The sequence below is a fragment of the Bufo gargarizans genome, chromosome 2 (genome assembly GCF_014858855.1).
Source record: "Bufo gargarizans isolate SCDJY-AF-19 chromosome 2, ASM1485885v1, whole genome shotgun sequence".
NCBI classification, from domain to species: domain Eukaryota; kingdom Metazoa; phylum Chordata; class Amphibia; order Anura; family Bufonidae; genus Bufo; species Bufo gargarizans.
The window spans coordinates 688,518,740-688,541,317 of NC_058081.1; the positions used below are offsets into that span (position 1 = coordinate 688,518,740).

The 22,578-nt window shown below is 43.7% G+C and overlaps 1 protein-coding gene and 1 long non-coding RNA gene across 2 annotated transcripts; one reads left to right on the plus strand and one right to left on the minus strand.

The window, feature by feature from the left end:
* Positions 1–219: 219 nt before the first annotated feature.
* On the minus strand, positions 220–4,008 carry LOC122926993. The gene is made up of 4 exons (XR_006387744.1): positions 3,954–4,008; positions 3,794–3,869; positions 2,099–2,128; positions 220–900 (listed from the first exon to the last, which is right to left on the minus strand). It is a non-coding gene; the product is annotated as an uncharacterized LOC122926993 (long non-coding RNA).
* A 4,734-nt stretch (positions 4,009–8,742) lies between these two features.
* Positions 8,743–13,551, plus strand: LOC122928976. Its single transcript, XM_044282343.1, has 2 exons — positions 8,743–11,467; positions 13,431–13,551. Exon 1 carries the CDS (start codon positions 8,786–8,788, stop codon positions 10,046–10,048), a length of 1,263 nt encoding a protein of 420 aa, XP_044138278.1. The 5' UTR covers positions 8,743–8,785; the 3' UTR covers positions 10,049–11,467; positions 13,431–13,551.
* Positions 13,552–22,578: the final 9,027 nt, after the last annotated feature.

The window sequence follows — 22,578 nt, forward strand, 5'->3', positions numbered from 1 at the left end:
AGTCCGTGATCAGAGCTGTCTATGATCATGGACTCTGCCACCTGGTGTCTACTGTATAAAAGACCAGCTATCCAGCAGCTTTGGGACCTGCTCGGCTCTTGAGTGATATCATCGTTAAAGACCCGACATTGGACATGTACAGCAGATGTTGGGTGGGGGTTAAAGAACATCTTTACTTTATTCATATACTAACCAAGCAGACAAAAAATGACATCTGGCTTTATTCCTTGTAAGTTCACTTTATTGTAACATTGTATCAGAAAAGATAACCTACACCTGAGTCATTGCACACATTTATTGTCACATTTAGAAATCTAGCAGAGCTCAACTCGCTAACTGCTGATGTTATTTTCATGTGGTTTTTCCATAGGACTAGAGGTTAATTTGCTGTGTTATCACAGTGGAGGAAATAAACAGCTAATAACACGTTCAGCTCTGCTTCATCTACATGTTACATTTAACCATAAAATCCCATTGCTTTTCAGAGCAAACTTCCAAATACTGGCTGCAGAATGATCTGACTTGCCTATTGTCTTCTACATTCTTCTAGTGTCACACATGTATCTCCAGAAAGAACATATCCCTTATTACAGACACATTTGTTATAACATCTTTTGTTACACGGTAGAGGGCCAAATGGTTGTTTACATGTTAGTGGACAGCCGGTTGCACATGCCTTATAGTGCTGGTTGGGACCACAGGGGACATTGCAGTCTTCTTCTTTGACGCACTCTACAGATTCCCCAGAAGTCCCGGTCTGAGCCAGGAGTCCTTCATCACATTTACAGGTGTCTATTGCAATATCAATGCAATATTGTACACGAGGTTTAGCTAAGTTGGAGCAGTTTCTTTCACATGCAGAAATGGTTCCAGGAGAGCTGTTCGGAGGACAATTCAAATCTGGACAAAAAGGAAATGAACTGGGAGTTAACGGGTTTTATCTTAGCGTTATTATGAGCTTATTGAAAAAAAAAACAAAAAACTAAACAAATGAAAAGAAAAAAGGAAGATAATAATAATAACAATAATATGTGATAATAATGATATTATCAACAACCAATTAGAGATGAATTAGAAATGGATTCTAATCTAAAAAATTTGACTTCCAAACTAAACAAAAGTTTCGGATGAATCGCGCAAAACAGCGCCCGCAATGTTACATTTCTATTTCATGACACTAGTGAGGGAATCCAGGCAGCGAAGATGAAGAAGGAGGATCACGTAATCATTGGCAGAGTCCCGTATGTTGCGGGACTGAAGTTGCCTCTACACAGGGATTATTATCAAGCCAATTATCAGGAATGAACTTTCATATGAATGCTCGTTCCCTATAATTGACCCGTGAGAATGATTGGAACAGTGGCCAAAATAGGCCCAGCTTATGATCGGTTGTCCAACTTCAAGAGTAATGTCAGAGACGGTATTCAACAGTATTGTCACAGCCAAAAACATGACATTTGTGAAAACGAATGAGGCAAAGATTTGTTAGGATTTCCACACGCTGAGGGACATTTATCAAGACTAGAGTTCTCAGACTCTAAAATATTAAGTGCTACTGATTATTTAACATGATAACTTTCTACCTGCCTTTCATTCTAATTTGATCTATGACCGTTTGGACCCTCCCTCATGGGACGAAAGGCACTTTGTATACCAATTGTAATTGTTGGAGACCTGTTGATACCACCAATGTCATGCAGCCTCATCTCTGTAAGCTTTGATTTTGCTCAATAAAAAAGTAAAAAAAAAAAAAAAAAAGACTAGAGTTCTCATAGGACAGACAGGATTGGCGCACTTTTTATCGTCACCTTAGAAAAGTGTTGAGAAGCTAAAAACGTTGCGAATGATGGCACAAATATGGTGTGCACTATAATTAGTGACAATAGCAGTGTAAACACTTTACTAAAGATCTCCCACTCTGCCTTTTGAAGTCACATTTTGAAATACTCCAAAGACATACTGATAGAGGCCTTAGATTGTGAGCCCCATTGGGGACAGTTGGATGATAATGTCTGTAAAGCGCTGCGGAATTAGTAGCGCTATATAAGTGTGTATAATAAATAAAATAAATACATATATCTACTTAGGTTCTACTTACCGACTTGACTGTGCACCTCCCACTGCAAGACTATGGGAAGAAAATAATCCAAATGAACAATCACAATGTAACAATTTGTCTTCTGTATGATGTTTCTATTCAGATTGTTCTATTTGCTACAATAGGGAGAACCATATGGACAACTCATCCCCACCACCGATGTAAGGGTTCTGGCCTCGGGTACTGACAGACTGAGACACTGTAAAGGGAGCCAGTCACCATGGGAAGGCAGTACAGGTTATAGAGCTGGAGGAGCCGAGCAGGTTATAGTTTTGTGGGAAAATAATCAGCAAATTTGTAAATTACTGAATGAAATTCCAGCTTTTTCTGTGGTCAGGAGTCCAGTGGGCGGAGTGAATGACTGACAGCCTTCCCTCTGAGTGGACATACAGAGATAGCTGTTAGGGTAGGGTAGGACCGCCCACTGGACTCCTAAGCATAGTAAGAACAAACAATAATTTATATATATATATATATTAGTCCGCTCCTGGCCTCCTGCTGTATAACATACTGCTGGCAGATTGCTCAACGGGATTGGTTCTCCTAAGATAAACTCAAATTATACCCGCTTAGAAATATGCTTACTAGAATGTAGTTAGTCCCAAAACAAACACTCATGGCACCGCCGATCGATGGGGGTGGAGCGTAGTCAGCTGTTTCCATGTCTCCCATAGACATCAATACAGTGTGAATGTGTGGCCATTTCTCTCCCACATAGGCACCTACTTTATTTAAACCGTAGATTCATGGCATATCCACCAGATTACCTAAAATGTCTCTTAACCTCCCTGGCGGTACGATAACTTCATTCATTTTGCACCAGGAGTGGTACAAACTTCCAGAGCTGCGGCCGGAAGTTTGCACGGCGCTCCGGAAATGCGGATGCGGACAGTACACTGTGTGCTGTCCGCTTCTATCCCTGCGCCGTTCAAATTAACTCATGGTGGTCCAGAGTGTTGCTTGCAGTGTAATGTGACCCCGAGCGGGATTACCGCTAAGGAGGTTAAAGGAAATGTATCATCCCAAAATGAAATATCATTTGAAACATTTTTTTTGTTGTTGTTTTGACCATATATTTAAATGTTCTTGCACTGGTCATTGGAACACATACAATAGCTTGTCACTATGTGAAGGCAACCTTTGCTTTGTGTTAGAAAGTTAATTTGCATAAAGCTCTCTCCTCCCATAAATATTCTACCCATACGAATCTACAGACATTCCAATTTTACCATATCAGATTTTTCCGTTTCTAACAAATTGATTCACTTATGTTTAGTTGAATTCTGATTCTGATGTGCTGAACTCTGGTTAGAAATATATATATATATGTTATTGAAAGAAGGGGTTTAATGACAGCCCTGGAAGTCAAGATAACGCATGACAGTAGCACTATACAATGTATACAGCCCCGCGGTAACTCCCTGGTGTCCGAGGAAGCCACTGTCATACACTTACACTATTTCTTGAGACTGTCTATGGGCACACTTCTCTCTATAAATTCCCATTCTTTACAGCTGCCGTAAAGCACACAACCTCTGAAGTACTGGGACTTTAATATAGAATTTTTGTGAAAAATGTAAAATTCATGACTACAGCATTTACAAGCATAACATTCCCATTATTTGTCTTCCATAGACATCTAACGATTGAAAATAAAATCACATAGATGAGAGTTCAATCACTTGAAATACATACGTGCAAGCAAGAAGACAGCAGATAATTTGAAGAAGCCCATGTCTCTTCTGATAAAAGCTGAGGATACCACAAGTCACTGGTAACAGAAGACACAGACAAGACATTAAAATAATGCAGATCAATAGTAAAGTAAGTAAAGGACACTTGTCTTCTACGTTACCTATTCGGGCTCTGGGAAATGCTCCTGTGATGACTGTTGGACAGGACCGAACTCCTGGAGCCACATTTATAAGAGCCAGGTTGGGCGTGTGCACATATAATTGCATATTTAATTTAATTTAATATTTTGTAACATTTCCTTCATTTGTTTTACAATCTATGTGGTAATCACTTAATGGATGTCCAGGAATGATAAGGCGTGGAAAAGTGGTTCCTCAGAAGATTATAGGGATGTCACAAGGATAATGGGCTTTCTGTTGAGAACCCTCATCTATTAGCCAATGTAAAGCTGACTGCACACGGCTGTGTTTCACGCCCGTGAGCGGTCCATGGTAACCCGGCCTGGATTTCTGCTGAGAGCAGGAGCGCACAGCGTCATTGGTTGCTATGACGCTGTGCGCTTCATGCCGCCACTGCACTACAGTAATACACTCGTATAGATCATACAAGTGTATTACTGTAGTGCAGCGGTGGCATGAAGCACACGGTGTCATAGCAACTAAAGGTGCAAAAGCAGAGCGGCCTTTCCCTAGCCAGTATGCCTGCTACTGCCCAACATGCCAAGAGACATAGCACACCAAAGCCAGTGCAAAGGAGTTTCATGTTGTGGCAGTTCTTCAGGCAGTGTGCTGACGACAGGACACGGGTGGTTTGCACACTGCACAGTTAGAACCTGAAGAGAGGCATAACTGTTGTAAACCTGAGCACCACCTGCATGATCTGGCATTGAACTGCAAAGCACGAGTTGCAGTGGAGTAGACACTTCAAGAACCATGAAAGATCAGAGGCTCCTCCTGCTCCCGCTTCTGCTGAGGTCTCGTCCTCTTCCTCCCCCTCTAAAGCAACAGGGGAACCTGCCACCCTGCAAACAGAGGATGTGGCAGCCACACCACCACCACCATCACTGAGCATCTCCACACTGTCCAATGGAAGAGTTCAGCTGTACATCCTCCAAACACTAGAAAGAAAGAGGAAGTACCTCCCTACCCACCCGTGATCCCTGGCCCTGAATGCCAGCATTTCAAAATTGGTGGCCTACGTGGTTACCAGCCACCACTACTTTTCCAGGCCAGCCATCCCTGCAGTGCACGAATAAGTGTCAGAAAAATCAGGTGTGTACTGCGCCATCAGTAGCAAGGTCCACATAACCACCAACACATGGACCAGTAAGTAAGGGCAAGGATGTTATATCTCCCTAACTGCACACTGGGTAAATGTAGTGGTGGCTGGGCCTGAGGCGGACAGCGGTTTGGTGCATGTCCTATGGCCACCGAGGATTGCTGAACGTTTCTGGGTGACTCCTGTTGCCTCCTCCTCCTACTCCGCTTCCTCCTCTACGGCCTCCTCATCACGTCAGCTCAACACCTGCACCACAAACTTCAGCACAGCCAGGGGAAAATGACAGCAGGCTGTTCTGAAATTGATATTTTGGGGGAAAGACCCCACACCACACAGGAGCTGTGGGAGGGCATGGAAGAACAGACCGATAAGTGGTTGGTGTCTCTGTGCCTCAAGCCCGGCATAGTGGTGTCGACAACTGGTGAAATCTCATAGCAGCTTCGGGTCTAGGCGGTTGACGCACATCCCTTGCCTGGCGCATGAGCTGAACTTGGTGGTGCAGTAATTAACAGTATTAACAGTAATAAATAAAGCCTGTACTATTGTGTTTTAAATATATAAAACATATATATACAGTTGAAAGAAAAAGTATTTGAACCCTTTGGAATGATATGGATTTCTGCACAAATTGGTCATAAAATGCGATCTGATCTTCTTTTAAGTCACAACAATAGACAATCACAGTGTGCTTAAACTAATAACACACAAAGAATTAAATGTTACCATGTTTTTATTGAACACACCATGTAAACATTCACAGTGCAGGTGGAAAAAGTATGTGAACCCCTAGACTAATGACATCTCAAAGAGCTAATTGGAGTGAGGTGTCAGCAGACTGGAGTCCAATCAATGAGATGAGATTGGAGGTGTTGGTTACAGCTGCCCTGCCCTATAAAAAACACACACCAGTTCTGGGTTTGCTTTTCACAAGAAGCATTGCCTGATGTGAATGATGCCTCGCACAAAAGAGCTCTCAGAAGACCTACGATTAAGAATGGTTGACTTGCATAAAGCTGGAAAGGGCTATAAAAGTATCTCCAAAAGCCTTGCTGTTCATCAGTCCACAGAAAGACAAATTGTCTATAAATGGAGAAAGCTCAGCACTGCTGCTACTCTCCCTAGGAGTGGCTGTCCTGTAAAGATGACTGCAAGAGCACAGCACAGACTGCTCAATCAGGTGAAGAAGAATCCTAGAGTGTCATCTAAAGACTTACAAAAGTCTCTGGCATATACTAACATCCCTGTTAGCGAATCTACAATACGTAAAACACTAAACAAGAATGGATTTCATGGGAGGATACCACAGAGGAAGCAACTGCTGTCCAAAAAATTGCTGCACGTTTACAGTTTGCACAAGAGCACCTGGATGTTCCAGAGCAGTACTGGCAAAATACTCTGTGGACAGATGAAACAAAAGTTGAGTTGTTTGGAAGAAACATACAACACTATGTGTGGAGAAAAAGAGGCACAGCACACCAACATCAAAACCTCATCCCAACTGTGCGTCAGGGCCTGGACGGATTGCTATCATGGAAGGAAAAATGAATTCCCAAGTTTATCAAGACATTTTGCAGGAGAACTTAAGGCCATCTGTCCTCCAGCTGAAGCTCAACAGAAGATGGGTGTTGCAACAGGACAACGACCCAAAGCATAGAAGTAAATCAACAACAGAATGGCTTAAACAGAAGAAAATACGCCTTCTGGCCCAGTCAGAGTCCTGACCTCAACCCGATTGAGATGCTGTGGCATGACCTCAAGAAAGTGATTCACACCAGACATCCCAAGAATATTGCTGAACTGAAACAGTTCTGTAATGAGGAACGGTCAAGAATTACTCCTGACCGTTGTGCACGTCTGATCTGCAGCTACAGGAAACGTATGGTTGAAGATATTGCTGCCAAAGGAGATTCAACCAGTTATTAAATCCAAGGGTTCACATACTTTTTCCACCTGCACTGTGAATGTTTACATGGTGTGTTCAATAAAAACATGGTAACATTTAATTATTTGTGTGTTATTAGTTTGAGCAGACTGTGATTGTCTATTGTTGTGACTTAGATGAAGATCAGATCGCATTTTATGACCAATTTGTGCAGAAATCCATGTCATTCCAAAGGGTTCACATACTTTTTCTTGCAACTGAATATATATATATATATTGTTAAGGAAATTATCCAGCTTCTACTATGGATATAAAAGTGATTTTCATTTTATCTGTATACATGATATAATTTGCTGACATTTGAAAAGAAAACTATAGAAGAAGTGAACTGTGTGTGTTAAGATAAGATAACATTTGTACTACTCCTTGTAATTTTGCCTCTTTTGCTTAAAATTCTAAACCCATTAGTTAACACATTTTTTGTAAAGTGAAACTTGAAAAATAACTAACCAATCAATAGATGGATTCAAAAGCCATTATTGAAATGTCTGTAAACCAATCATGTTTTACTTTGAGGGGTTACACCCTGTGAACTGTGTATAAATAAAGGGTGCAGGACACTTTCACTTTAGGGTCCTGACAAGGTTTTGAACTATACTCAGACTTCTGTCATTTTCCTCCGTCGACGTCATTCACCTGAACACGAGGCAACGATCATCACGTGGCTGACCTTTGGCCTGCCGCAACATTTTCTGGTGGAGACTGCGGGCACCATAACAACACTCCTAGCTGCAGATCGCGACACGGAGACCAGGACCCAGGAAGACCGCGGTAAGTAACCCATTGTGTTACTACCTGTCTCCTGAGCTCTGCTCGCTGTTCTGCAGTGTGGTGTGTGAACGTGGTGCCTGTACCGTGTTCTGGTGAATGTAATATTTCCCCTATATGTGCTAAACTGTCTTTAGGCGTATGAATGCACGAATGTGTGAGTGGCTGAGATAAGCTGAATCTTGGAGGGGTCTGTCCCTGCTCCTCCTGAGCCAAGCTGAAAGTCTAGAGCTCGCTGACTGGCTTGTCCGGTCCCTGTCTCTGGAGGCCTCTGGTTCTGGTGGAGAAAGGGTTGACAGACCTATACTGGAGGAGGCTGTGAGAAGTGGCAGTGTATAAAGCTGTCCAGTAAGTTTGGATAGGGGCCCTGCAGTTCCTTGTTGGTACCTGAAAAGGCGCCTGAGGTCAGGGGTTGTTCCAATGTTATGTCATACTGTGTGGTTTCACATGTACTGAGTGCCTGCTGATATTGTGTGAGGAAGAATTACTGCATTGCTGCCAATTCCTGTGCTGTACAGTGTATACATGCGTGGGTATTATGATTCCAGTTTGGATTGGGTGGTTGCAATTATAATCATTTGGATTGCAGTATTTGTTTGCTTCCTGTGCCATAGAAAGAACGAAGAGGGGTTTAAGGGGTTTCCAGCGAGTAACCCCAGAGAGGACGTATGAGTTACTCTGTGTGAGGGCAAGACTATATTGTAGTATTGCCATACCAGTGGATAGTGCTGCCTCGGAAGTGTGCCCACAGCACCACTGGTAGGAAAATTGGTGCCGCCTCGGAAGTGTGTCCACGGCACCAATAGTAGTGCCGCCTCGGAAGTGTGTCCACGGCACTACTGATAGTGCTGCCTCGGAAGTGTGTCCACAGCACTGTTGTAATTCACCAGGTGTGTGAGTACCTGGATAGTGAATTACAAGGAGCCACCCACGGGATGGGGGCTACACAGAGTAAGCGTTCCTCTGAGAAGGGAGCAGAGAAATGGGTCTCTGCAATTGATATTATGCAATGCGCAAAGGGCACTGAAGCAACCAAAGACTGTAGACAAATGCTAAAGAAATTAGGAGCAGGTGTGAATGGAACATTGGATGAACCAGTATGGCAGAAATTTCTTACAAATTTTAAGGGGTGGTTGGAAGACCATAACAAATATGACCAGGCCACAATGTGGTATGATGTAGCCCAGGGAATGACTTTGACTGCCCATAAGGCAAAAGACACTGACAAAGGGACTATGTATGAAATATGGGATGAAATTAAATTGCCTACAAAAGAATTAAACATCCCTTCTGAAGTACGGTGTATTATCCCCCATAACCCACAAAAATCTCTCCCTCCCACAGCACCACCTCCATATAAAAGCCCGGAGGGGTGGACTTGTCCTAATTGTGGACAACAGAACCCAGACACAAGAGTGAGATGCTCAGCCTGTGGGGGGTCCAAGCCACACTCTCGTGTGGGCCTATACCCATTAGTCAATAAGACCCTCCCCACAGTGAAAGCTGGGCAACTGGAAACACATGATTATGAGGTCTATAGGCCATGGACTCCTAGTGAGTTACTGGCTATGTGTAATACTTTGCCAGACCCCCGTACTGTCCCCAGTACTTTCCTTCGTAAATTGGAAAGTATCCAGACCGCATATAAAGCCACTTGGGCGGATCTGGAGAGTCTTCTAGAGACTAAAGGAGGGGAAGTACTTAAGAATCAAATGATGGCAAAAGCCCCTGGTACTGTCCCAGTGGATAAGGCCACAGACCAGTCAGGCCAGGAATTTATCATGGCCCTTAAACCCTGGGTAAAAGAGCAACAGGACAATCAGACTGACACTTTTATGATGCAAACACAAGACGCTAAGCAGACTGTAGCTGACTATGCCACAGCTTTAGAACAGCTCTGGCTTGACTATGGGTATGAGACAGGAGACAGTAAGGACATGAGACTACTAAAACATACATTCATGTCTGGATTAAAAGCACCCATACAGGATGCGGTGAAGAAGGCTCGCCCTGATTGGCGGACCTGCCAGTTCCCTGACCTAGTGGCCATAGCAAAGGGAGCTGAGCTAGACTTACAAAATAAAAAGAAGCCAATAATGGCTAACCAACCTTTTAAACCTAAGGGCAGGTTTCACGAAAGAATACCAGGTGGGGATCAGTCTCCACGTAACTGGGACCAAGTAACATGCTGGAATTGTGGGAAAAAAGGGCATTTTTCAGTCAGATGTCCCCGGAGAGGTCAGGCTACTGCCCGGACCTCTCAATGAAGTGACGGCAATCCTGTGAGTTCCCTCAACGTTAACTACCCCCTTGACGCAATCCCAGGTCCACAACTAATCATCACATCCACATGTGAGGACACAGGGAATTCAATTGACTTCTTGGTAGACACAGGAGCGGCCCATACCCTAATACAAGAAAAATATGTGCCTGAGGAGCTTATCTCCTCAGATTACATCTACTGTCAAGGGGTTGAGGGGACAACTGTTAAACTCCCACTAACAAAGCCTGTTAAACTTAATATTCATGATGCTGCATCTATTGTCACACGTGTGTTGGTAAGCTCAGATAGTCCATACAATTTGCTGGGGACTGACGTACTCAGTGCCATGAGGGCATCTGTGGATTTCTCTTCAGGAAAACCCCAAATTACAGCCCCTGTGTCTGAAGAGACTCTGTGTGCACTTATGTACTTAATGACATTTAGTGCCCCCTCTGCCTCTCAGAATACACCCCCAGATTGGCTGTCTGAAGTGCCATCACATTTGTGGGCAACTTCCAAGACAGATGTGGGCAGACTACCAGTAACTCCGGTGGTTGTGCAGCTGAAACCTGGCATTAAGCCGCCATGTGTGCGTCAGTACCCATTAAATTCTTCACAGGAAGATGCCATTGCAAATGATCTGGAAGAGCTGTTGGGGAAAGGGTTAATAATCCCTATAAAAAGCCCCTTTAATACACCCCTATTTCCTGTAAAGAAGAAACAGACTGTGAAGGGTCAGCCTCCAGTCTATCGTATGGTACATGATTTAAGGGCAGTGAATGCTGTAACTGTCATAAATACACCACAAGTGCCCAATCCACACACACTGTTAAACCAAGTGCCCATAGATGCCACATCTTTTTCTGTCATTGATCTTGCAAATGCTTTCTTCTCTGTCCCTTTAGATGAAGAATGCTGGCCCTACTTTGCTTTCACTTTTCGTCACAAGCAGTATGCATGGGTCGTTTTACCACAAGGGGCTGCCAATTCCCCTGATATTTTCTCCACTGCTTTACACTCTGTGTTGCAGTCCTGGCAGCCGGCCTATCCGGACACTGTTCTTTTACAATATATTGATGATCTGTTGCTTTGTTGCCACAGCTCTGAACAGTGTAAAGAAGAAACTTTATCTTTGCTTATTTTCCTTGCTGAAAATGGTTGTAAAGCCTCCAAGGAGAAGCTGCAACTTTGTAAATCTACTGTGATTTTCCTAGGTCACTGTATTTCTCCAGGTACCAAACACCTCACGACTGAGAGGGTTACTGCTATCCGGCAGCACCCCCTGCCAAGTACTCCAAGGGCTCTGCGTGCCTTTATTGGACTTGTCAGTTACTGTCGCCCCTGGATTAAGGATTGCTCTCAGATGATGCAGCCACTATATGATTGCCTCAAAGGAGAGACCTTTGAGCTCACACCAGGAGCTGTGAGTGCATTTCATACATTAAAACTCACTCTCACCACGACACCAGCATTGGGCATCCCCAATTACAAACAAACTTTCACGTTGTATTGTCATGAGCAAGGGGGATTTGCCTCCGGTGTATTGACACAGAAACATGGGGATCGTATGCGGCCTATAGCATACTATTCTACCAGTTTGGATTGTATTGCCAGAGCACTACCCACATGTTTCAGAGCTGTCGCTGCTGCCTCTGAATTGGTGCTAAAGACGGAAGACTTGGTACTACAACACCCTCTTACCTTACAAGCACCACATTCAGTTGCTGAATTACTGCACTCCACCAAACTGAAACATTTGTCTCAAGCCAGGATCACGAAATATGAGATGACACTCCTCAGTCCCCACATTACCTTACAGCGATGTACTGTTCTAAATCCAGCTACTTTGATGCCAGTGGATTTAGAAGAGGAGGGGGGAGTGGGAGTAGTAGACATGTCTGATCCAGTTGCAAATCATAACTGTCATGAATTGATGATTGCAGAAACAAAAGGGTTACCAAATGTTACTGAAACACCATTAACTAATCCTGATGCTGAGTATTTTGTAGATGGCTCCAGATGGTGGAATGACGAACAAGGACACTTTGTCACCGGGTATGCGGTAATCCAGGATGGTAAGGTAATCATACAAAAACCACTCCCATCTTGTGCGTCTGCACAGGAGGCGGAGTTGAAGGCACTCACTGACGCATGTACAATGGGTAAGGGACTGAGAATAAATTGTTACACTGATTCCAGGTATGCTTTCGGGGTAGCACATGATTTTGGTGTTATCTGGAAAACTAGGGGATTTCTGACTTCCTCGGGCAAACCAATTAAAAATTCAGAAGCAGTACAGAGCCTCATAGAGGCCCTAGAGCTGCCCACAGAGGTAGCCATTGTTAAAGTGCCAGCCCATGTGAAGCAAGATGATCCGCTGGCTGTGGGAAATGCTCAAGCAGACCAAGCAGCCAAACAAGCAGCCGGTCTGCCGCTCCTGACATTGTTTTTTCCAACTATGCCAGATTTGTCGCTCTTGCAGGAATTACAGGCCCAGATAACGCCTCAAGACAAAAAGGTATGGATGGAGGCGGGGGCTACGAAGACAGGAGAGCTCTGGCAGGTAAATGGCAGAACATGTTTGCCTCGGAGTTTGTATCCGATGATGGCCAATTTAGCACATGGCCCTACTCATTTGTCGAAAGGAGCTATGAGCGCACTAGTGTTAGAACATTGGTTTGCACCTGGAATTCAGACCCTCTTTGAAAAGTTTGTTCAGGGTTGTCTTACATGTGCCAGACATAACCCTGGGAGGTTTGTAAAGACCCCCAAGAAACACACTCCCAAACCCTTGTACCCGTTTCAAAGAGTGCAGGTGGATTACATCCAGCTACCCAAGGTGAGCACATATGAGTATGTCCTTGTAGCCATTGATGTATTCTCAGGCTGGCCAGAAGCTTGGCCAGTAATTACAGCTACAGCCAAAAATACTGCTAAGAAAATATTGTCAGAGGTAGTCTGCAGATATGGGATTCCAGAGGTAATAGAGTCAGACAGAGGTACCCACTTCACTGGGGAGATAATGGGACACATACTGAAGACCCTAGGGATCACACAAGCCCTGCACACTCCCTATCACCCGGAAAGCAGCGGAAAGGTGGAAAGACTTAATGGGACAATTAAATTAAAATTGCAAAAGTATTTAGACTCACACAGTTCTATGAACTGGGTAGAAGCTTTGCCAGTAGTATTATATGCCATCCGCACTACTCCTACTGGACAAGAAAAGCTTAGTCCGTTTGAAATTTTGTTTGGTTCTGCACCAAGGACAGGGTTATATTTTCCACAGCAGCTGCAAGCAGACTACTCTACCCTGACTTCATATTTGGTGGAATTGCATGAACATCTGTCAAAGGTGCATTCACGTGTTTTCTCTTCTATACCAGATCCTAATTCTCTTGAAGGTACACATTCTCTAGTTCCTGGAGATTGGGTAGTCCTGAAGAGGCATGTAAGAAAGACCCTGGAGCCAAGGTTTGACGGTCCATATCAGGTGCAACTGACCACACCCACCGCCGTCAAGCTGAACGGGAGACCAGTCTGGGTCCATGCAAGTCACTGCAAAAAGGTTCTGAAGACAGACAGTCACGAACAGGAAAGCAGCCCTACAGTTGTAAATCCAACCAGTTGTGAGAGTAACGTGGATCAGTAGACCATCACAATGCATGCAATGCCTTGCCTGTTTCTTTATATTCTATGTTTTTGTGCGCAGGTGAAAGGAGGAAAACATACAAATTCCATTTGGCAACTACATCAACAGACTGCCAAGCAGCTGAATACTACTGACTGTTGGATATGCTCTCATATCCCTGCCAACTACAAGGGAATCCCTCTGATAGGTGTTCCAATCTCTATGAATGATTTGAATCTCACAGACTATAGCTATGATGTTCAAATAGATGTAGATCACACCTCACATAATGCTGTTTCTGATCAAGGGATATACTTAGAGATTACTGGTATAATCTCTCCGCCCACTATATGTTTGGGGCCTATGTTTGTGAACCATATAGCTAAGATAAAGGGCCGTTTTGTCAGTTTACCACAGATATATGTGGGGGAAACAGATTGTAGAAATGCTACTCTGATATTCAATATGGAATTTAGGAAGACTTCATGTGACATAGTTAATACTAACTGTAATAGTTTGTGTTTCTGTCCAACTATGAAAGTTTCTTGTGCCCCCAGGTGTGCCTGTCCAGAAAAGAAGGACAAGGACAAATGGACTTGTAAGACGAAATTGTATGATAATATGATATGGTTTCAGGGATGGCTGGGACATCACGGCAGGATGATTCCCAAAGTCCTGAAACAAGGACTATATTACATTTGTGGTAACAGAGCCTACTCATGGCTCCCTATGGGGGCATGGGGCAACTGTACCATAGGAAGAGTTGTCCCAGCCATCAGACGACGCACAAACATTTCACTTACTGATGCCCCTGAAACTCTTCTTGGGATGACTAGAAACAAACGAGAGTTATTCACATCAGCAGATAAAGCCTGGATGTGGTTCCCTTCTTGGACAGGTTGGGGAATTGAGTTAGCAAATAAATTAAACAAATATGCAAATATCATGGATGGAATTATTAATGAGACCACAAGTTCAATCCATGCCCTTAATGAGGAACTGGCACAAGTCAGGAAAGTGGCTCTCCAAAATAGGATGGCCTTAGACTACCTCCTAGCTATAGAGGGTGGGACTTGTGCTATCATAGGAGAAGAATGCTGCACCTGGGTTGAAGATTCACATGATCCCATAGAGGCCCACATGAATAAGGTAAAGGAATTGCAACAAAAAGCTAGAGACATAGCTAAAGAAGGATGGAACCCCTTCTCTTGGATGGGGTCTATAGGTGTCTGGTTCAACAATATGATCTCTGATTTACTGAAGCCCATAGTGGTAGTGATAGGCCTGGTTTTGATACTGCTAATTGCTTGGAAATTACTAATGTTGTGTATTTCTCATTGCAGTAGGGGAAATTCCCTCCCTTGAAAATAGATGACACAACAGCCCTGGAGATGACAGTCTGAAGCTCCTGTGCTGCGATGTATCCCTAGTTGCTGTTGTCATCCACTTAGATAGTGTGTTGTGTGTAGTATGTGGTTTTAATAAAATGTATGCTTAATCAAATGACAACTACTAGACAGGCTGGAATCGATGCTTGCATCGCATGGTCTATGCAGCTTATCTGTATACTCTGTGAAGTACGGGCTGTCTAAGGGGTCATTTGTTTGTTTAGGCAGGTTAGTAGTTAGCAAGACACACATGATACAATGAAGCCTTCAGAAGGAAGAAAACGTCTACCACGTGAACAGAAAAATGAAAAAAAGGAGGGAAATGTTAAGGAAATTATCCAGCTTCTACTATGGATATAAAAGTGATTTTCATTTTATCTGTATACATGATATAATTTGCTGACATTTGAAAAGAAAACTATAGAAGAAGTGAACTGTGTGTGTTAAGATAAGATAACATTTGTACTACTCCTTGTAATTTTGCCTCTTTTGCTTAAAATTCTAAACCCATTAGTTAACACATTTTTTGTAAAGTGAAACTTGAAAAATAACTAACCAATCAATAGATGGATTCAAAAGCCATTATTGAAATGTCTGTAAACCAATCATGTTTTACTTTGAGGGGTTACACCCTGTGAACTGTGTATAAATAAAGGGTGCAGGACACTTTCACTTTAGGGTCCTGACAAGGTTTTGAACTATACTCAGACTTCTGTCATTTTCCTCCGTCGACGTCATTCACCTGAACACGAGGCAACGATCATCACGTGGCTGACCTTTGGCCTGCCGCAACAATATATATATATATATATATACTGTGTATACATATATGTGTGTTTCATTTCTTATATACATTTCTAAACATGTGTGATACATCTATGTCACATGACATGATCAATATTGCTGTTGAAAAATCTGCTTCAGCAAATTAGATTTGTATTGTATAAATGTATTGTATTGTATAGTGGCTTTTTTCATCACTCTTTGTATCAACCCTGCACTGCCATAGGATTTTCAAAATTTTGAAAAAGCCATAAATTATGAGCAACTCTGGCAGGTTGTATGCCAGGCAAAAGAATTCCTCCAGCCCCTGGACTAGTTATTTAACATACATTTACTATTGATTTAAGGCATACATTTTATTCAATTTTCAGAGGCCTAAGTTCCGACACTAATACCACACTCTCTTAACATAATGGACAAAGTACAATCTTACATGAGATAGTAGTTATGTTTAATGCAGTAACATGGCTCATAGTGTTGAGTGAAGCGTAGCATCCAAAGCTAAATTGGTCCGAAGTTTAAGAAAACTTTGATACCGAATGAATCCGAATTTCCTCTCGTTTCGGGTAACAAACCAGTATTCCTAAAATGGCTGCTGCACATGTTAGAAAGCAAAACTAAGTGTAGAGGAGACAATCCCGGGAACGCAAGGTCACCCATAATTAGCGATGAGAGGACCGGTGGATGTTCGGGTTCGGCCAAACTTTGTTTCAAAGTTCGGTTCTGTACCATACTTTTATCATCTGCACTTTCCTCAAAAAAGCGCCAGACTGCAGATCTACCACTTGGCAAGGGGGATTGACGTAAGAGGGTGCTCTGGGGAACAGTTGCAGGCCTGTTTGGCGTGGCCCGCCTACTCCCTTTTGCCACCCAACTGCCTCTTCCAGCCTGTTGAAGTGCTGCAGATGCCTCCCCCTCTGTACTGCTGTCCTCGCTCGGCTTGCAACGTTCCCAGGTTGGGTCAGTGACTTCATCGTCCAGCACCTCCTCTTCCACTTCCTCACTCTGGTCATCATTTTCAGCAGAACACCACCATGAGCTGAGCATGCTTGCCCAACACTGCAAGGAGTAGCTACAAAGAATGACTGTTCGAGGATAGCCAACAGACCTTTGATTTCAATGACAGCTGTTTAATGCTTCATTTCGCCTGTGGTGGTGCATCAGGGAAATTAAATAACTGTTTACCTAAGATTACTGCTGATCCATAGCGATCACAGCTGCAAGGTGTCTTGTGATTAATTTATAATTGGGAGAACCTTCTAAAAAAAAGGTCTTTCACAAAGCAGACAACCCCCTTGTGGTCCTGGACCTTAGCGTCCTGGCTCCTGCCTTGAAATGCAAACCAGCAGAGTGTCATGTAAAGAATAAATGAAATCTTTATGATTAGTTTGTGGTGTTTGGTTCCAAGTCCATTCAGTCTTCAGATATCATGGAGAAGGTCAGGACTACCCTAAAGAGGTTAGCCCATCTACACCTTTCCCTGGTGTGTTTTAGCTACAATAAGATTACTATAGAGGTTTCATAGTGATAGAGTTCCCATAATATTCTGCAATATTTGGAATGTGGAATTCAAGATCTATCTCAGGTCCATATATGTACTACAGTTTTTGGGGATCTAATTCCAAATAAACTGTAACAGTCTCTGCTCCCGAGGTTGAAAGCAATTGTGTTGTAGAAACCATAGTGTTATACAAGGAGCAGGAAGCCTCATCTTGTGATGCTCTGCATGTGACCTAGATTGGAAATACATCAGGTAATAAGAGCTGATATACATTCACCTGAAGAATTATTAGGAACACCATACTAATACGGTGTTAGACCCCCTTTTTCCTTCAGAACTGCCTTAATTCTATGTGGCATTGATTAAACAAGGTGCTGATAGCATTCTTTAGAAATGTTGGCCCATATTGATAGGATAGCATCTTGCAGTTAATGGAGATTAGAGGGATGCACATCCAGGGCACAAAGCTCCCGTTCCACCACATCCCAAAGATGCTCTATTGGGTTGAGATCTGGTGGCTTTGGCAGCCATTTTAGTAAAGTGAACTCATTGTCATGTTCAAGAAACCAATTTGAAATGATTTGAGCTTTGTGACATGGTGCATTATCCTGCTGGAAGTAGCCATCAGAGGATGGGTACATGGTGGTCATGAAGGGACAGACATGGTCAGAAACAATGCTCAGGTAGCACATGGCATTTAAACGATGGCCAATTGGCACTAAGGGGCCTAAAGTGTGCCCAGAACATCCCCCACACCATTACACCACCACCACCAGCCTGCACAGTGGTAACAAGGCATGATGGATACATGTTCTCATTCTGTTTACGCCAAATTCGGACTCTACCATTTGAATGTCTCAACAGAAATCGAGACTCATCAGACCAGGCAACATTTTTCCAGTCTTCAACAGTCCAATTTTGGTGAGCTCGTGCAAATTGTAGCCTCTTTTTCCTATTTGTAGTGGAGATGAGTGGTACCCGGTGGGGTTTTCTGATGTTTTAGCCCATCCGCCTCAAGGTTGTGAGTGTTGTGGCTTCACAAATGCTTTGCTGCATACCTCGGTTGTAACGAGTGGTTATTTCAGTCAACGTTGCTCTTCTATCAGCTTGAATCAGTCGGCCCATTCTCCTCTGACCTCTAGCATCAACAAGGCATTTTCGCCCACAGGACTGCCGCATACTGGATGTTTTTTCCTTTTCACACCATTCTTTGTAAACCCTAGAAAGGGTTGTGCGTGAAAATCCCAGTAACTGAGCAGATTGTGAAATACTCAGACCGGCCCGTCTGGCACCAATAACCATGCCATGCTCAAAATTGCTTAAATCACCTTTCTTTCCTATTCTGAAATTCAGTTTGGAGTTCAGGAGATTGTCTTGACCAGGGCCACAACCCTAGATGCATTGAAGTCACTGCCATGTGATTGGTTGACTAGATAATCACATAAATTAGAATTAGTACAGGTGTTCCTAATAATTCTTTAGGTGAGTGTAGGTACAACCTGTTACTGGTTAGATGCAAATAAAACTTTTACCTAATCACCATTGTCATTTAATAGTGTTTTCCTAGAATCATCCAAAGGTTGGGAAACATGGCTCGGAGGCTTCCTCATAGAGATTGTTTTATGCTAATACATAATCATAGGTTGCAGTAAATACATGGCGGAGTACTCGCAATGCAAAGAGAAATATTGTCCACCGTGGCTGGTCAGATCGCTGATTTATTTTTCGCCCTGTGGTAGGAAATCGCATGGAAAAATCTATTTTTTTTATATATATGATAAAGGCACAAATCCGATGTAACAGTAACAACATACAGAAGCAACAGGTGTTTTCTTGGCTGGTGAGACATGCATTATGGAGTTAATGCAGAACGTCGATGTGGTTTACGTACCACAGTTGCTCGTTTGCGTTGTACTAGAGCAGTCATGTTAGGTAAATTGTGTACACATGCTTGTTGCATCAAACTAATGTTCATTTAACTAACATTAAATGAACATTAGTGAACACAGCTACTTTGCATAGCAGCAATAGGGGCAAATGTCCACAAACATCCATACTCCAAAGTACACTTGTTCCAAGAGACTACACTTGTTCTGAACAAGCACTAAAAAATTCTCCCTTTTTTGGGAGCAGCAGCAGTGCAGTGCAGAACCTCACAGACAAGGCAGGAGATGTGCAGCCGCTTAGGAGTACCAGTAGTGACATCAGGTGGAGTAGCAGCAGCAGTACAGTATGAATACCTATTTATAGGCAGACAGCAGCAGTTGAATCATTGCGCTGACTCATTCATTTTGATAACGGTAATGATTTGGAGACTTGCGCAGGAAAATTTTACTCGCTGGGGTGTGAAGTCGCCACCTGTCACACTGAATACTCTCTCTGACAGTATGTTAGAGACTGGACCAGACAGTACATCATTAGCAAACTTGGCCCGTTCCAGCCACTGTTCTAATATCCTCCCCTAAAGTACATGGGGTTGGGAAAAAGGTCCAGTTCAAATTTGACGTGCACATGGTATGACGTGCAGTGAAATGCTTAGATGACATTCCAATTCCAATTTAAAAAAAGAGAAAACAATAAATGGGCCCCTGATGTTTTGTCCCAGACCCCGAGTGTCCTTCCTGCCTGTTAGATATAACTGTATTGCCATTCTCAGGACGGCAATACAATTGAATATAATGTGCTACAAGAGCTTAAGGACCTGTGTCATGTGATCAGTGCTAAATGCAGTAGCTGAAAAGGACCTGGGATGATGTCACCATCATGTGACCAGTGCAGGAGAGAATGGCTCAGCAGTGAAGAGAAGTCCTGGTAAAAAGCTGTGGTGAGGTCTGCTACATGAGGAGAGGTAAGTGAAGGGATAGGCAGAGCAATGCTGGGAGTTGTGGTTACTTAACTGGGACTTTATGTTAGGGCTAATAAAAGGGAAGTTATTTACATGGAACAGTGAGGCGGAGTGATGTTAATTACATGGGACTAGTGATAAACGGGAGGTGCCATATTCGTTTTCGCAATATTTCACGAATATCCAATTGAATATTCGTGTTATATTCATCGAAATCGAATATTCGTAATTATTCCAATTATCGCGAATAATATGCGATTTAATTAATCGCGTATTGCGATTTTTCTTTTGATAGTATAAGGCAACGTTCCAATAACTAATTGACTATGGCTAGGCTAATATGTGTATTTTGCGAAATTTCATAATATTGCTCTATTTTGGTCTTTTAGAATATTACGAATATTCTAAAGACGAAGTTAGAGCAATAATACGAAATTTCGGAAAATACACATATAGATTGTAATTTAGCTAATATAGTGCTATAATCCTTAAATTTTTTTCTCAATTTTTTTTTGCCTCTTCTGAACTTAAGTTTTGTAAAATATGTACACTATTAACCGCCTCCGGACCGCCTAACGCAGATGTGCGATCCGGAGGCGGCAGCCCTGAGCACGACGACGCATATACGCGTCATCTCGCGAGGGCCGGGATTTCCTGTGAACGCGCGCACACAGGCGCGCGCGCTCACAGGAACGGAAGGTAAGTGAGTGGATCTCCAGCCTGCCAGCGGCGATCGCTCGCTGGCAGGCTAGAGATCCGAATTTTTTAACCCCTAACAGGTATATTAGACGCTGTTTTCATAACAGCGTCTAATATACCTCCTACCTGGTCCTCTGGTGGTCCCTTTTGTTAGGATCGACCACCAGAGGACTCAGGTAGCTCAGTACAGTCGCACTAAACACCACACTACACTACACCCCCCCGTCACTTATTAACCCCTTATAAACCCCTGATCACCCATGATCACCCCATATAAACTCCCTGATCACCCCCCTGTCATTGATCACCGCCCTGTCATTGATCACCCCCCTGTCAGGCACTGTTCAGACGTCCGTATGATTTTTACGGATCCACGGATACATGGATCGGATCCGCAAAAAGCATACGGACGTCTGAATGGAGCCTTACAGGGGGGTGATCAATGACAGGCGGGTGATCACCCATATACACTCCCTGATCACCCCCCTGTCATTGATCACCCCCCTGTCATTGATCACCCCCCTGTAAGGCTCCATTCAGACGTCCGCATGATTTTTACGGATCCATGGATACATGGATCGGATCCGCAAAACACATGCGGACGTCTGAATGGAGCCTTACAGGGGGTGATCAATGACAGGCGGGTGATCACCCATATACACTCCCTGATCACCCCCCTGTCATTGATCACCCCCCTGTAAGGCTCCATTCAGACGTCCGCATGTGTTTTGTGGATCCGATCCATGTATCCATGTATCCGTAAAAATCATGCGGACGTCTGAATGGAGCCTTACAGGGGGGTGATCAATGACAGGCGGGTGATCACCCATATACACTCCCTGATCACCCCCTGTCATTGATCACCCCCCTGTCATTGATCACCCCCCTGTAAGGCTCCATTCAGACGTCCGCATGTGTTTTGTGGATCCGATCCATGTATCCATGGATCCGTAAAAATCATGCGGACGTCTGAATGGAGCCTTACAGGGGGGTGATCAATGACAGGCGGGTGATCACCCATATACACTCCCTGATCACCCCCTGTCATTGATCACCCCCCTGTAAGGCTCCATTCAGACGTCCGCATGTGTTTTTGTGGATCCGATCCATGTATCCATGGATCCGTAAAAATCATGCGGACGTCTGAATGGAGCCTTACAGGGGGGTGATCAATGACAGGCAGTCGATCACCCATATACACTCCCTGATCACCCCCTGTCATTAATCACCCCCCTGTAAGGCTCCATTCAGACGTCCGCATGATTTTTACGGATCCATGGATACATGGATCGGATCCGCAAAACACATGCGGACGTCTGAATGGAGCCTTACAGGGGGTGATCAATGACAGGCGGGTGATCACCCATATACACTCCCTGATCACCCCCCTGTCATTGATCACCCCCCTGTAAGGCTCCATTCAGACGTCCGCATGTGTTTTGTGGATCCGATCCATGTATCCATGGATCCGTAAAAATCATGCGGATGTCTGAATGGAGCCTTACAGGGGGGGGTGATCAGTGACAGGGGGGTGATCACCCTGATCATCCCCTGTCATTGATAACCCCCCTGTAAGGCTCCATTCAGACGTCCGCATGTGTTTTGTGGATCCGATCCATGTATCCATGGATCCGTAAAAATCATGCGGACGTCTGAATGGAGCCTTACAGAGGGGGTGATCACCCTG

Coding starts and splice junctions, on each gene's coding strand:
- LOC122928976 (XM_044282343.1), top strand. CDS start 8,786: ATGCAATGCGCAAAGGGCACTGAAGCAACCAAAGACTGTAGACAAATG.